Below are 16,135 nucleotides of genomic sequence, written 5' to 3'. Positions count from 1 at the left end.
GGGTACCAACCACCACTGTTCCCCAGCCAGGCGGAGGAGGTCGCCATACCCTCAGCCCAGATCTTCATATGCCGCTGCAGGAGGACGTGGGCAATGGCCCGGAGAAGACTCGTTCGCTCTCCCCTAGCATCCAAGAGGCAGGCCGACAAACACCGCTCTAAGGCGCCCACCTACCAGGTGGGGCAATGAGTCATGCTCTTCACATGCCACCTGCCACTCAGAACTGTCTCCCACAAGCTGGCTCCCAGGTACCTAGGACCTTTCCTCATCAGCAAGATAATCAATCCATGTTCCGTCAGACTGGCTTTACCACTCACCATGCGATGTGTTCACCCCACCTTTCACGTATCACAGCTTAAAGCCCTGGTCTCCAGTCCTTTGCTCCCACCCTCCAAACCCTCCTCCCACCCTCCATCCTCCTCCTCCCAGGCTCATCGATGGCAGCGAGGCCTACATGGTCAAGAAACTGCTGAAGGTGCGGCGGCGAGGCAGAGGCAGAGGACTCCTGTACCTGGTGGACTGGGAGGATTACAGTCCCGAGGAGAGAAGTTGGGTCCCTTCCAGGTTCATATTGGACCCAACACTCATCACAGATTTCCACCAGCAACACCCTGACGCTCTTCCTAAAGCGCCTGAAGGTGCTCCTTGAAGGGGGGGTACTGTCATGCTTCACCCTGAACTTCCACTCCGGAGATTACTTATCTCCCAGGTCAGCGCTAATCCGGATCCGGGACGGGAATTCCATCTAGCCTGCATTTCACTTCCTGGTTCTCTCTGCTGTGTATAAATAAGCTGTTCTCAGACCCTGACTTTGCCAGAACGTCTCGTTTTGCTATTGTAGCCATTTCTATGCCTTTATTGTGTTTCATGGTTTTTGCTCAAGCTATTTTTCTAGTTCATGGTTTTTGCACTAAGGGTTTTTTCTTGTTTGTTTTTTTGCTCTTGTGTTTTTGTCCTCGTCTGTCTCGTGTTTTTGTCAAGTTTTTTGTCTCTTTTTACCTGGACTATTTTTGCCATTTGTTTGTTTACCTTTTTTTCCACGCCCTTTCCCTGGATTAAATCTCATTATTTATTGAATTACTGCCTGTGTGTTCTGCTTCTGGATCCTAATCTCACCACCCCTAACACAGCATATGTTGTTCCAAAATCTCAATATACTTTTCTGCATTAATACTACCATCACAAAAGTGTAAGTTATGTTTACCAAGAGCACTGATACAACCCCATACCATAACAGACCCTGGCTTTTGGACTGAGTAACAGTCTGGATGATTCTTTTCATCTTTGGCCCAGCGCACATGGAGTCCATTTTTTCTTCTTCAAAAAAAGGCCTGGAATACTGATTCATCTGACCACAATACACATTTCCATTGTGTGATAGTCCTTCCCTGATGCCTCAGAGCCCAGAGAAGTTGATCGCACTTCTGGACACAGTTAACATATGGCTTCTTTTTTGCACAGTTTAGTTTTAACTGGCATTTGTAGATGTAACTCCATATTGTCAAGTTTATTTTTATAGCACTTTTAACAATAGACATTGTAGTGCTTGACAAAGGTTTACTAAACTAATCCCAAGCCTATGTGGTTATATTAGCTATAGATGAGTGATGGTTCTTGATGCAGTACTATCTGAGGGATCAGAGCTCACAGGTGTTCAGCTTAGGCTTGTGTATTGCTCTTTCGGCACCAGATTCCTTGAATCATTTAATATTATGCACCATAGAGGGTGATATATCCAAATCCCTTCTATCTTTTTTTTTTTTTTTTTAGAACATTTGCAATAATTTTCTCATGCATTTGTTGACCAACTGGAGATCTTTGGCCCATCTTTGCTCCTCCAAGACTAGGCCTTTCCTGGATCCTGATTTTGTATCAAATCATGAGATTACCTGTTAAGGTCATCTGTTTCAAATCACATCATTATTTAATTGTTTTATTGCTAGCCCTAAATTGCTCCCATTACGACTTTTTTAAATGTGTTGTAGGCCTGTCCAGCACCCAAAGAAGTGAAGCATTTGACCTTTGGCTATTTGATTCTAAAACAAATGGTTAAGGCCAATTTCTCTTGACATTGGCAGTTTTGTCCGACAAGAAGATCTTAGGGGAAAAAAGGAGTGCTGTAAATGTCTGTTATGGTGAAGTGATGTTGAATTCCTCGCTTTCTGGTGGGAAAGAGACAAAATGAGATGAATTTATGACCAAAAAAACACCAGGTTGACTTTGGTTGTTCTATGTCAGTCATTGCTGTTAGCATGTGTCTGTGTTTCAATATGTTTCACTTTGCTTATGTCTCTATATGTGTTTTCAGTGTGTATCCCATCTGGTTCAAGAGTGTCATTGTTCAATCGCCTGAGGTCTCAGACAGTCAGTACACGTTACCTTGCAGTGGAGGGTGGAGCTTTTGTGGCTAGTGCCAGACAATGGACTGCTTTTACTGTCATTCTAGGTCTGAAAGATTTTCTATTTTTTTCTTTTTCCATCCAGTCACTGGTGATTTGGAGATACACTGTATATTATATCTAATATAATACATAGTTATAATTATATAGTATAGAGTGGTGGACCATTGTCAGCACAGCATGCACCAAATGATTCATATTTTTGACTCAGACAGTTGGAGAAACTACTTATAGTACCATTAACAAACATATGTGCCACTAACTCATTGGATGTGATCAAGAGAAACCAAAGAGTTTGCAACACAAAAGAGGGAGATGAGAGCGATGAACCCAAGTTTGATAATGAATAAGAAAAAACATACCATTAAATGCCATTAGGGCTGTGATTAAAAAGTTTCAGAAGTCTGAAAATATTTCCAGGACACATTATCATATTGGCCTTTCAAAAGAACATCCAAAAGATCTAATTCCTAGTGTGCTTAAACTTTAAAATCATCTATTCGACTTAGCATCTATTATAGCAAGATGTTTGGAAGACCTGCATGAAAAAAAAAAACATCCTGAAGAAAAGATATGCTTAGGAAAATAGAAATTCACCTGTGTTGTTTACTTTATGTAGACATTTTTTTTAAATTTGTGAGCATTTATGTATGTTTCTAACATGCAACATTGATCAACCATTTCTCTCTCTCTCTCTCTCTCTCTCTGAAGTGGAGGATCAGCAGACTGACCACAGTGATTATTCTGTGCATGAGAGTTATATCTATTATGGCTGTGTGGTTCAGCTGGTATGCACCATTTCAGGAGTTGCACTGCCACCCATGGTATACACTTTAGTTCTTTCCTTTCAAATATATCTGAATGGCTGAATTGCTTCATTTTTTATTAGACCTGAATCAAACCTAAGGACAATAAAGTAACTGAACTGCCGATAAATGGAAACCATTTGACTAAAAATTACTTCATAACAAATCAAACTGCTACTTATGTTTTTATATTTATAAATGACATCTTAAGGGGCATTTCTGCAATCCTCAGTGAAGATGCAAATGCATATAACCAAACAAAGCAGCACATAACTGATATGCTTTTCCGGGAGATCTTAAGTTCAAATCTCAGTGATTTCGCAACCATCTATAAGAAAATGAAGAAAGCAAAATTGTCTGCACTCTCCCCTGTCAAATCACAGTAACACTAGCTAGCTCTGCCAGTCTATGAGGTCATGCACCATGAATTGGCATGAGCAGCAGTTCAAAAAGATGCATTGGCTAGCAAAACCTGACAAAAAAGATGCATTTATTGGAGAAAGCATGTATCTTCAACCTCCTCAGTTGTTATACAGCTATATACAGTACCAGCCAAAAGTTGGAACATACTGATCAGTTCTTGACATAGTATGGATTATTACTGTTGTCAAATAGGGCTATTCACTGTACACCAACACTACCTTGACACAGCACAACTGATGGTTTCAAACACTTTATTAAAGCAAAAGGTGGTGACTTTGAAGAATCTAAAATATAAAACATTTTGCTTTCAGCATGGGAGGCATGGTGGTGTAGTGGTTATCACCGTCGCTTCACAGTAAGAAGGTCCTGGGTTCGAGCCCAGTGGCTGACGAGGGCCTTTCTGTGTGAAGTTTGCATGTTCTTCCTGTGTCTGCATGGGTTTCCTCCGGGTGCTCTGGTTTCCCCCACAGTCCAAAGACATGCAGGTTAGGTTAATTTTTGGCTCTAAATTGACCGTAGGTGTGAATGTGAGAATGAATGGTTGTTTGTCTCTGTGTTAGCCCTGTAATGACCTGATGACTTGTCCAGGGTGTACCCTGCCTCTCGCCCATGGTCAACTGGGATAGGCTGCAGCTTGCCCATGACCCTGCACAGGATAAGTGGCTGCAGATAATGGATGGATGCTTTCGGCATAATAATAAAGGGAAAAAAATATTTAGAAGGTGTAAACTGTGTATATACTGTATATATTTGATAGATAGATACTATATATTCCTCCTGAGTACAAGGTTAAACTGCAACCACAGAAAGGAAGAGAGGTAGCACCTTACCCCAGAAGGGGCCCTTTGCCAAAGGATTATGTCCCTACTGGTAGATCTGGTCCTCCTTCTTATCTGTATGGCCCGCTTCCTGTCTGACCTAGCCTAGCCAGCATTCAGGATAAGAGAAGGTAACTCTGACTTCAAACCCACCTGCTGCCTTGTAGGGTTTGCCTCCTCAGGCAAAGGCTAGGAGAAGGTAAATCTAATTTCAAATCCTCCTGCTGCCTTGTTGGATGTTCCTTTTCGGGATAAGGCTAAGGGAGTAAACTAGATAAAAATCAGGATGGCGGGACCCTTAGGCAGATACTGGCAAGATACTTTCTTCAAACTTTCATTTGGCATCCCCTGCAGTCAGACTAAACCCTTGTATTGACCTTGTCTGTCTTTTGGATACCCTTAGAGTGGCCAAGAGGGGGAAGTGGAACTTGAGCATCACATTTTCTCCATATCCTTTGCCTAGGCATCGCAGCTTAAAGCATGGTGAGTGGAGAGGACACTTCACACTTGTGAGCTGTGATCATGAGGAGCCAACACTGACGTAGGCAGTTACTGGTTATCAATTTGCTCAAATTGATGCCAGAGTGAATGCCAGGGGCCTCCCTTGACAGTGGGAGTGACTTTTTAGGCACATTGATTGGCTACCACCCACTAAAGCTGGGCAGCCCCCAGCCAGTAAGGTGCTGATCCAGCATGTTTGCTTGCCTCTCTGGGTGCAAGTGGCTAGACCAGAAAGCAGATGCATTATAGCACCTAAAAACAAATGAAAGTAAACTACCCCAATCCAACTTGGAATGTCAGAACCCTTTGCAATGAGTTTGGACAAGATTTCACAGAATTGGACAATATCAGAAAAACAGCTGTAGTGGACAGTGAGTTGAGCAACCTGAGAGTAGACATAGTAGTCCTCCAAGAAACCCGACTGGCTGAATCTGGATCCATCAAGGAGAGGAACTACACATTCTACTGGCAGGGCCTCAAGGAAGATCACTGTCTTCATGGCTTAGACACGATAGACTGTTGGATTGCATCAGTACCCCAGTTGCCATCTCTGAAAGGTTTACATTACTGAGGACGATGACTAGTGTTGGCCAAGTAACTGTCATTTGTGCCTATGCACCAACACTCAATGCTGATCAGAAAAGCAAAGCCAAGTTTTACGATGAGATCAGTCGTGTTATTCAACAAATGCCCAGCAAAGACCAACTCTTTGTTTTGGGTGACTTCAATGCCTGAGTTGGAGCTGAACATCAATCATGGCCATCCTGCCTGGGTAAGTTCAGCATAAGAAAGATGAAAGACAATGGACAGAGGTTACTTGAGTTTTGCTCAGAGAACCAACAGTGCATATCCAATACCCACTTCAACTGCAAACCAAAGCATAAAGTCTCATGGCGCCATCCTAGATAATCTCAGTGGCACTAGTTGGATGTGGTTCTGGTAAGGAGAGCAGACATAAACTCAGTGAAAACGACAAGATCCTACCATGATGCTGACTATGACACAGATCATGCACTGGTCCAGTGCAGTCAAAGATAAAGATTCAGCCAAAAAAGACACACTGTGCCAAACCCTTCATGGCACCCAAGCTAAACATTGTCAACATGCATGACCCAAGCTGACAAAAAGAATTTAAAGAAAAGTTTAATGGACGTCTCATTACCCATCAGACCCCCAGTGGTATGTGGGAAGAGCTACGAACCACCATGTACAACACTGCACTGGATGCTTCAGGAAGAAACAGACTGCGAGCGAGAACTGGGTTGAAGAATACTCTGACATCTTACTTCCACTCATAGATGCAAAAAAGAAAGCTTTAATTGTCCACAAGAACACATGCTCTCAAACAACATCAGACTGGCTCAAAGAAGCCAAATGCAGACTCCAATGAGAATCAAGGAAGTGTGCCAATGAATACTGGAACAAGCTCTGCCTGGAGATGCAGGAGGCCAATGACAGAGGTGGCACAAGAACACTGTACTAAAAAATGAAGGTGACTCTTGGACTTCAAGTGCAGAAAGTAGCTACTAATAAATTGAAAACTGGTGAGCCAATCCAAGACAAAAATCCACAGTTAGATTGATGGATTGAGCACTATTCCGAACTGTACTCAGAGAAATGTCATCTGGATGAGACAATATTCCTTGATCCACTCTCTGAAATGACAGACCTTGACACTGAACCAAGCATGGAGGAGCTTAGCAGAGCACTTGATGCACTCTTGTGCAGCAAAGCACTTGGCAATGATGCTATACCTGCTGAGCTACTGAAGATGAACAAGGAGCCCCTTCTACCAATTTTTCACCAACTCCTTCACCATTGCTGGCAAAAAGATACAGTGCCCTATGGCATGAGAAATGCAAATATTGTTATCTGGTATAAGAATAAAGGATACAAGGGAGACTGCAACAATTACAGAAGTATTTCACTCTTCAACACTACAGGCAAGGTAGTTATTTGTGTCATCCTGCAGTGACTACAAAGGCTGGCAGAGGGAGCACTCCTAGAAAGTCAGTGCAAGTTCTTCTCTAACAAGTCTACCATAGATATGATTTTCTCACTTTGCCAACTGCAAGAGAAGTGCTTCAAGCAACAGAAACCTTTTCATCACTTTTGACTTAACGAAAGTCTTTGACACAGTCAGCAGATCAAATTGAAATTTATTTGTCACATACACAATCATACGGAGTACAACATGCAGTGAAATACTTGCTGCAGTACTCCATAGGTCATGAGGATAGGTGGTGGTGGGGGATTGTTAAAAAAAGAGGGAGTAAAATTTAATGTAATAAATATAAGAAAAAGAAAAAAATAAGAGCATGATGGAGTGCTGTGCAGAAGATACAGAATATATTACATATATATACACAATAATATACAGAAATTGTACAAATATATTGCACACGAGCAACATATTGCACTAAAATTGGGTTGGACAAGAGAAATATTGTGGCAGGGGAGTGTGGCCAAGCATCAGTTTGTGAATGGAAGGTGGGGCCAGGGAACCTGAGTGGCAAAGTTAGTATACCTGTTGTCAATTTGTGTGTGTGTTTTGCAGTGACAACGGAGGATAGAAAAGGAGGGAGAGAGCAAAGAAAGGGGATCTTTCCCGACCAGTGTGTGTGTGTGTGTGTGCGTGCATGTCTGTGAGAGCAAGCAAACAAAAATAGTAAGCTGAAAAGCAAGCAAGAAGTGAAAAAATAAAGTCTCTGTTGACATCAGTCCCTGCCTGCCATGCTTCAGTATTACACCCACATCAGGAACATACGACAGTGGTGCTGAAACCCAGGATACTGAAGGGAACCACCCCATGGAGTCCTTCCCACTTAAAGACTTAATTCATGCCCCCGTTGCCACCCAACAGAGCCAGCACCAAGCGCTGTTCACCCTCCAGAAGGAGCAGGAACAATGGTTCAAAGCCTTGCTGCTGGCCCAGCAGGAAAATTGCCAGGCATTCTGGCACTTGCTCACGTCAGCAGGGTCCCTGACTACCACCACAGCATAGCCAGCCCACATCACGTTAATGAAGATGGAGCTGCACAATCAGCCGGAGGCGTTCATCACGCTCTTCAAGCAGGTGGCCGAAGCATGGGGGTGGCCAGTCGAGCAATGCTGGCCCATCTATTAAGACTGTTGACGGAAGAGGCGCAGCTTACCATGCAATAGCTCCCTGCTGACAGCTGGCTGGTCTAAGCCAACTTGAAGCAAATCATCCTGCAAGTCACAATGGTCAACCACTCCCCAGAACACCACCGCCAGCACTTCTGCATGTTGATGCTGGGGGAAGTCAGCTGGCTATTTGCATTCAGGGGGTGGCTGAGGGCAGATGACCACGACGCCAAGGGGATCATCAACATGGTGACACTGGAACAGTTCATCTCATGCCTTCTGGAAGGAACAGTGGAGTGGGTCCAGTGCCACTGCCTGTCATTGCTGGATCAAGCCATCGAGTTGGCAGAGGACCATTTGGCAATGGTTTCAGTGGCAGGCGGTCATTCCACCTCTTCTCTTTTTCTCTCTCCTTCTCCTTCCTCCTCTCTCACCTCTTCCCATCCCTACTCTGTTTCCCCACCACGGAGGTGAGGGCTGCCCCCCCAAACCAGCTCACTGCACCCATGGTGTTCCCCTCCTGTCTTCCCCTTCTGTGTTTGTGTCTTGTCCCCCCACAGGTGAGTGACTTCCATATCACCTGGGACAGTGTGCTGGCACTGTGGGGAACCTGGGCATCTCCAGGGCCAGTGCTCTGTGATGGAGGTGGGAGCTGTGGTCCAGATCCCTGATGCGCCAGAGATTGCCCTCAATCAGGCCGGAACATATTGTATACTGGTGAGTATTCAAGGGGATACATACCACATGTTGGTTGAATCCAGCTGGAATCAGATGTCAATCCACCAAAGCCTCGTGCAAGGTGAGGCACTGGGGAGAGCCCAAGTGGTGAAGGCTTTGTGTGTGCATGGAGATGTTCACAAATATCTGCTAGTGTCTGTCCACATCCTATTTCAGGGGGAAAAGCATAGTGTAAAGGTGGTGGCTAACCCGTGTCTCACCCACCCACTGACTGTGGGAACCAATTGGTCGGGGTTGAGAGGCTTAATGGAGCATATAGTAGTGGGCAGGTCCTGCAGTAATACGTGACGGGGGGATCCTGGTGTGGCATTGACCGGGGAAGCTGTCTCAGAACCATCTACATCAGCACCACATCAGGGTGATATGAGGAGTGGGAAGAAGTCTTCCCCTCCTCCCTCTCTTGGGGATTACCATGAGGATTTCCCATTAGAACAGACGTGAGACATGACTCTGCATCATGTGTTTGACCAAGTGAGAGTAATCAATGGTCAACCCCTCCAGCCAAATGCAACACCCTCCTTCCCATTCTTTGCAGTTTTTAAAGATAGGCTGTACCAAATGACGCAGGACACTCAAACCAGTGAACAGATAACCTAGTTGTTAATCCCAAAGAGCCATAGGAAACTTGTATTCCACGTGGCTCATTTTAATCTGATGGCTGGACATTTAGGTCAGGATAAAACACTAGCCCAAATAATGGCCCGGTTCTATTGGCCAGGGATTCACGGGGATGTCTATCAGTGGTGTGCAGCATGCCACGAATGCCAACTGGTAAATCCACATGGCCACCACAAAAGCACCTTTGCGCCCTCCCCCTCTAATCGAGACCCCCTTCGAGAGAATTGGCATGGATCTGTCAAGCCATTAGATCAGTCAGCAAAGGGATATCACTTTATTTTAGTCCTGGTGGACTATGCAACACGATGTCCGGAAGTGGTGTCTCTGCAATATTTCAGCATGCAGTATGGCGGAGGCACTCTTCCGCATTATCTCCTGAGTTGGGATTCCCAAAGAAATGCTGATTGGCCAAGGCAGTATGTTTGTCATGCACACTTTGCAAACTCTATAGGTTATTGGGAATTAAAGCCATCTGCACCAGCATCTATCACCCACAAACAGATGGCTTGGTAGAACGGTTCAATCAAACACTCAAAAATTTAATTCATAAGTTTGTAAGCAAAGATGCACATAATTGGGTTAAATGGCTCAAGCCTCTGTTATTTGCAGTACAAGAGGTCCCACAAGCCTCCATGGGATTTTCTGCATTCAAATTGTTATATGAACGTAAGCCTTGTGGCATTCTGGACATGCTGTGGGAAAACTGGGAGGAGGGACCTTCAACTGGCAAAAATGAAATTCAGTAAGTTCTTGACCTGCACACAAAGCTCCACAACCTCATGCACTTAACCCAGGAGGATTTACGGCAGGCACAAGAACGTCAAGCCCGGCTGTACAAAAGGGGCACGCACCTTAGAGAGTTCACCCTGGGAGAGAAAGTACTCGTATTATTGCTAACTTCAAGCTCTAAATTACTCGCCAAGTGGCAAGGGCCCTTCAAGGTCACATGGCAAATTGGGGACATCGACTATGAGGTGAGGTGAACTGATAGGGGTAGGACACTACAAATATACCACCTCAACCTGTTAAAACATTGGAATGAGGGGGTCCCCATGGCATTGGCTTCAGTAGTTCCAGAGAAGGTTGAGCTGGGGCTGGAGGTAAAAACAAAAATAACCACTCAAACCGCTCCGGTCCCCTGTGGAGACCACCTCTCACTGGCCCAACTCACTGAGGTAGCCAGGTTGGAAATGGAATTTTCCAACATGTTCTCACCCCTTCCTGGCTGCACCCACCTCCTAGAACACCACATTGAGATGCCCCCAGGGGTGGTGGTGTGTAGCCGCCCATACCACTTGCTCGATCACAATAGGTGCTGCTGGCTTTTATTTGACACTGGATTTGACAAAGGGACATTGACAGATCCCCTTGACTCCACTATCCTCAGAGAAAATGGCCTTTTCCACACCGTTTGGATTACACCAATTTGTCATGCTTCCTTTTAGGTTATTGAGGACTTGTAATGCTCTGGCTTGAGACCGTCACAAAAGAGAATGACACACAATTAAATTTCAGAAACTCAAGAATTTATTCAATAAACAGATCAAAAATAAGATGTAAAGCATAACTCAAACAAGCAATGTCAGTATGATCAGTCAATAATCAGTAGTATATGCAAAGAGTGGATGCATGTGTGATTGTTGAGGCATGAAAAATAAAAGGAACACAAGCCAAAACAAAAGGGCAAATGCCTGCCACCCATCTGTCCCCTTTGCCTGAGTAGGCCTAAAAGAGAAGAATATAAAGAAAACAATGGCAGGTAAACACAATCACAGATAACTACCTATTTAAATGGCCAGCACCCCAACAAGCTGACAGCCCTGAGGCCATCACACCCTCCCCCTCAAAATTGGGTCCCTTCATGGACCCCTGCAAAGGAAAAAGGGTAAATGGTGATATACAGTTAATTCTTAAGCGCAGGCAAGTTCTTCAAATGCAAGAAAAAATCCTTGACTAATTTCCAAAGTAGCATGGCTAAGTGTAAACATCGAAGGCACATAGGCTACAATGTACTTCAGTGTAGTATTTAACTGTAAACACGGGAAAGAGCATCTGCTCCAATATCCTCTGACCCTTTAACATGGTGTATATCAAGACAGTATGACGACTGTAGAAACAACCACCAAATTAACCTCTGATTTGGACACAAAGAATTCAAGAATAACAACGGATTGTGGTCAATGAACACAATCAGTGACATACTAGAATTAATACAAATGCTTCAACCTGAAAAACTGAAGAAGCAAAACTCTGTCCACATCAGACCACCCCCATGCCTCAGCCACTCGTTTGAAAACCCCAGTTGCATCAGTTGCAGTAAACTGAGGCACTTTACCATCTTTGACCAGATTTAATTTGTAATACTGTAGGTCTAATTTCACCTTTTCTAGCTTGATTCTGTTTTGCTCAGACACACCATCAGACACACACCACCTCCTCTTGCTTTCCCCAACTCCATTGCTCTCACTATACTTAAACCAAAACCCCGTTGGCTGTACTGCATGGTCCAGTACCACTGGGTTCAGCCATGTCTTGGTAAAGCAGAGAAGGTTGTGTTCCTGAATGTCCCTAAGGAACTTGACTCTGGCCCTGAGGTTCTCAATGGATTGTACATTAGCTAGCAGGATACTAGGTATGGGTGCACAATGTCCATGAGCCTGCAGCCTGTTCTTGATGCTAGCTCATTTCCCTCGAGGTCATCACTTAGGGTCATGACCTTTGTTCTTCCTCAAGATCTCCCTCAGCCAGGCTGGGTCTGGAGTTAAAAATGCCAGTATGTGAATAGATTTTGGCCAATAGAAGTAAAGGTATTTCAATCATATCTAATCACTGTTGCCATACTGAATAACTAAAAAATGTCTAAAAACAACCAGTTGAATAACTAAAAATGTAAGAAAGATAGAAAGTGTGGTCGGAGCAGTTACCACAGCAGCCTACTCACCGGCCATATCTTGAAACTCAGAGTTATATCATGTCCTCAAAATGATTGGCTGTCCTCTGCGATTACTGAGTCTCATAGCATCCTTCCATGATGAGATGCAAGCCACTGTTCAATTTGATGGACCCACATCTAACAGCTTTCCAATAAGAAGTGGCGTGAAGCAGGGGTGTGTTCTTGTGCCAACACTTTTTAATATATATTTTGCAGTATTGCTCAAACTGCTTTCAAGGACTCACCTTGAGACATACTCCTTCAATGGAGAGCAGATGGTTCACTATTCAATCTGGCAAGACTTAAGACAAAGACAACAGTGAAGCAAGCAACACTAAGAGATCTCCTTTTTATTGATGCTGCCACACTTGTTGCCCACAGTCAGACCACCTTGCAAGAGATGATAGATACTCTGAACAAGACATGCAAAGCATTTTCTCTGGTTGTCAGTGTCAAGAAGATGGTTGTTCTAACCCAAGGAACACCCTCCACCACTGATGCACTTAGACTTGATGGAAGACCACTTAAAATCATGCATAAATTTTGCTACCTGGGATCAACAGTGATATCTGCTGTCTCCTTCAATGAAGAACTCAACTGTAGAATTGGAAAAGCTGCCACAACCTTTGGCAGGCTGACAAAATAAGCCTGGCAGAACAAGTACTTGACCACCAAGACATGCATTCACATCTACAAAGCCTGTGTGCTCAGCACACTACTCTATGCCCCTGAGACATGGACCATCTACAAGTGGCAGGAGAGAAACTCAACTCATTCCACCTTCACTGTGTCCGTAAGATTCTAGGAATCAGCTGGCAGGACAAGGTACCAAACTCAAGAGTTCTCGAGATGGTAGACCAAATGACCATCACCTCCATTATGAGCAAGAGAAGACTGAGATGGCTTGGACATGTGAAGAGGATGGAAAACACCATCCAAAGCAACTCCTGTTTGGTGAGCTTACAAATGCATAATATCCTCATGAAAGGCCCAAGCTATGCTTCAAAGATGTGTGCAAGGACACCATGAAGCATTTTGGAATTGACCACTCCTCCTGGGAACATATCGCCGCAGTCCAGCCTGTATGGCAAAGTGCATTGAAGACAGGAGTCGCTCTGCAGGAACAATGCCTGCACTCAGACTGGGAAGAGAAGCACCATTGTAGAAAACAGAGTGCCAAAACACCACCTGGGGATGTTAACTTTCCATGCCACTTGTGTGGCTACTTCTGCAGATCAAACATTGGCAGAATTAGCCATGAGCGAAGCTGTATTACAAAGAGACACATCACCATAGCTGTTAAGACTGTCTGCCAAGATGCAAAGAGCATCTCTCTCATATATAATATCAGCTCTCATTGTCTTGACCAATACAGTAAGATGGGAAAGTCCAAGCTGCTCAGTGCAGATCTGAGAAAAAGGATCATAGGTTTCCACAACTCAGAAATGTCTCTTGACATTTCTAAACAATTGCAGATGCCAAGATCATCAGTTCAAACAACTGTATGTAAGTACAAGTTATTGTGAGATGTAGCCACTTTGCCAAGCCACTTTACTGGCAAGAAATAAGATGCAAATGGTCACTCTCTACTGAGAAGAAATAGGTTAAGATGGTCAGGAACAATCCAAGGCTCCGGCTTGCCATGAAGCGGAAGTTGCTGGAACACTGTCTGCAATCAAGCAAGTTTCACATCATCATGGACTGAGAGGCTGACATCCAAGAATGAAGCCCTTGCTACAAAATTGATACCTTCAAGCTTGAGTAAAGTTTGCAGACAACCTCAGAGTTCTTTTGTGTAACCTCAAACCATCAGAATCTTGGACACAATTGGATGTTCCAACAGGACAATGACCCCAAATACACATCAAAGCTGTTTGTAGACTGGATAAAGCAGGCTAGCATTCAGCTTAAGACAAGTCCTGACCACAACCCTATTTACTCTATTGAACTCCATTCCTCTCAGACATGAACAAGAATCTGAGGCTTTCATGGGTACACACTCGCTGAAACTGGATAGTTGAAGACTATAAAAATACCAGAATTTTTTTCTAATCATCCACTGTACATTTTCTGTGAAGCTGTGCTCACTGTAGCCTCAGATTCTTGTTTCTTGGTTAACAGGAGAGGAACCCAATGTGGTCTTCTGTTGTTGTAGCCCATCCACCTCAAGTTTTGATGTTTTGTGAATGCTGAGTTGCTGTTCTGCCCACCACGTTTGTACTGAGTGATTGTATGAGTTACTATATCTTTCCTGGCAGTTCAAATCAATCTGGTCATTTTACTCTGACTTTTATGAACAAGGCATTTCCACCCACAGAACTGTCATTCACTCAATTACAGTTTTGTGTGAAAATCCCAGGAGATCAAAATAAATACTCAAATCAGCCCATTTGGGACCAACTACTATGTCACAAAGTCACAGAGATGATATTATTGATGTATGATGTGAGCTGTAAGCTCTTCAGGGTGATGCTGGAAACGGGGACAGGAGGTAGTGGTACAGTGCAGAAAATAGTGCTCTTTATTTTACAAGTGAGGTGTGAGTGAAAGTGTAGGTGGGGAGCTCTTGGTGCTGGAGTAGTGATGAAGTGTGGGCTGCATGGCTGGCTCTCACTGGCTGGAGCAGCTCTGGGGAGCATGAGGGAGTGTGTCAGCCACAGTGTGCAGAAAACTCTTGTCATTGCTGTCTGTAGGCACAGAGAATAGGCATTTCTCAAACAAGTTGGCTCCCTCTCGCCAATACTCCTGCAGGAGCATTGGCAAGAGGGAGACAACTTGTTTGAGTGTGTGAACAGCACCCCTTTATACTCCCTCAACGGCTTGTGGACAGTAGGTGATTAATGTGTTCCAGCTATGCAGAGTGAGCGAGGCCCACCCTCTAGCTATGTACATGCTATAGGACCACAACATTGGTGGTGGTGAAATGCCAATGCAGAGCATAGTGAGGAGGGTGACACTGTCCCTTCAGCACCACCAGAGCAGCACAGCAAGAAGTGCTTGCCTATTTGGAGGCACACACTACCAGTACATTGCCATAGTAACCCTTCTCAGCTCTGAGACACTATCGGAGATTGGGCCACGAGTGTGAACTTACTGGAGATGCCATCCACATTGCCGTGCTGAGCCCTGGCACAATGTTGGACCTGAAACGAGAAGTATTAGAAAAAGGGATATCCACTGGAGTGGTGTGTGATGTGTGACCATTGTGAAATGGCACCCCGTCACATAAAGGCCTCTGCATGCTCTTGCGACAAGGCTTTCGCAGATAGCTTTTCGCAGACAGTTGTAATTTATCGTTGAGCGGGGAGTAATAGGCGTGCGCGATGTTATTCACCGCCACAATGCAAGGGGGTGCGAAGTCGCGAAATCGCTAGGAGTAGTTGGTGGGTGCGGTTAGTGGAGTGTTTATACTCCGGTTACTTATAATGACTAGAACTAGAGTCGTATAGATGTACGTACTTCCTCGATCAACCGCTCTTCGTGCTGCTCCATCTTCGCTCGTGTTTTTAAAAATGGCGGTAGTGAAAACGAACCAAACTGGGAAAGAAGGGAAGCGGAAGTGCGTGTACAGCAGATGTAGAGTGGACCAATCAGAGCCCTCTTGTCTGCGACGCTGTCTGCGAGGCTTCTGCGGTGGTCACAATTTTTGGGAGGTGTGCGCAGAGCGTCTGCAAAGGTGGGGGGGGCTACGCAGACACCATCTGCGACACCGTCTGCGAGGACTGGGTTGTCAGCATAAATTGGCCTTAATAGCACAGTTCCTCCACTACCCATTTAATGGCCAAGGCTTCT

The 16,135-nt window shown here is 44.6% G+C and overlaps 1 protein-coding gene across 1 annotated transcript in view; it reads left to right on the top strand.

Moving 5' to 3' along the window:
• The window catches only part of rbpjl (recombination signal binding protein for immunoglobulin kappa J region-like), a 98,553-nt gene that overhangs the window by 16,176 nt on the left and 66,242 nt on the right, over nt 1-16,135 (top strand). Inside the window, exons 5-6 of the mRNA XM_060918425.1 lie at nt 2,309-2,446; nt 3,111-3,223. Of these exons, the coding sequence (XP_060774408.1) occupies nt 2,309-2,446; nt 3,111-3,223 (251 nt within the window). The remainder of the gene's footprint in view (nt 1-2,308; nt 2,447-3,110; nt 3,224-16,135) is intronic.

The sequence above is a fragment of the Neoarius graeffei genome, chromosome 4, assembly GCF_027579695.1.
Source record: "Neoarius graeffei isolate fNeoGra1 chromosome 4, fNeoGra1.pri, whole genome shotgun sequence".
NCBI classification, from domain to species: domain Eukaryota; kingdom Metazoa; phylum Chordata; class Actinopteri; order Siluriformes; family Ariidae; genus Neoarius; species Neoarius graeffei.
The sequence above is the reverse complement of the archived record's forward strand: the minus strand, read 5'-3'. Positions and strand labels throughout refer to the sequence as shown.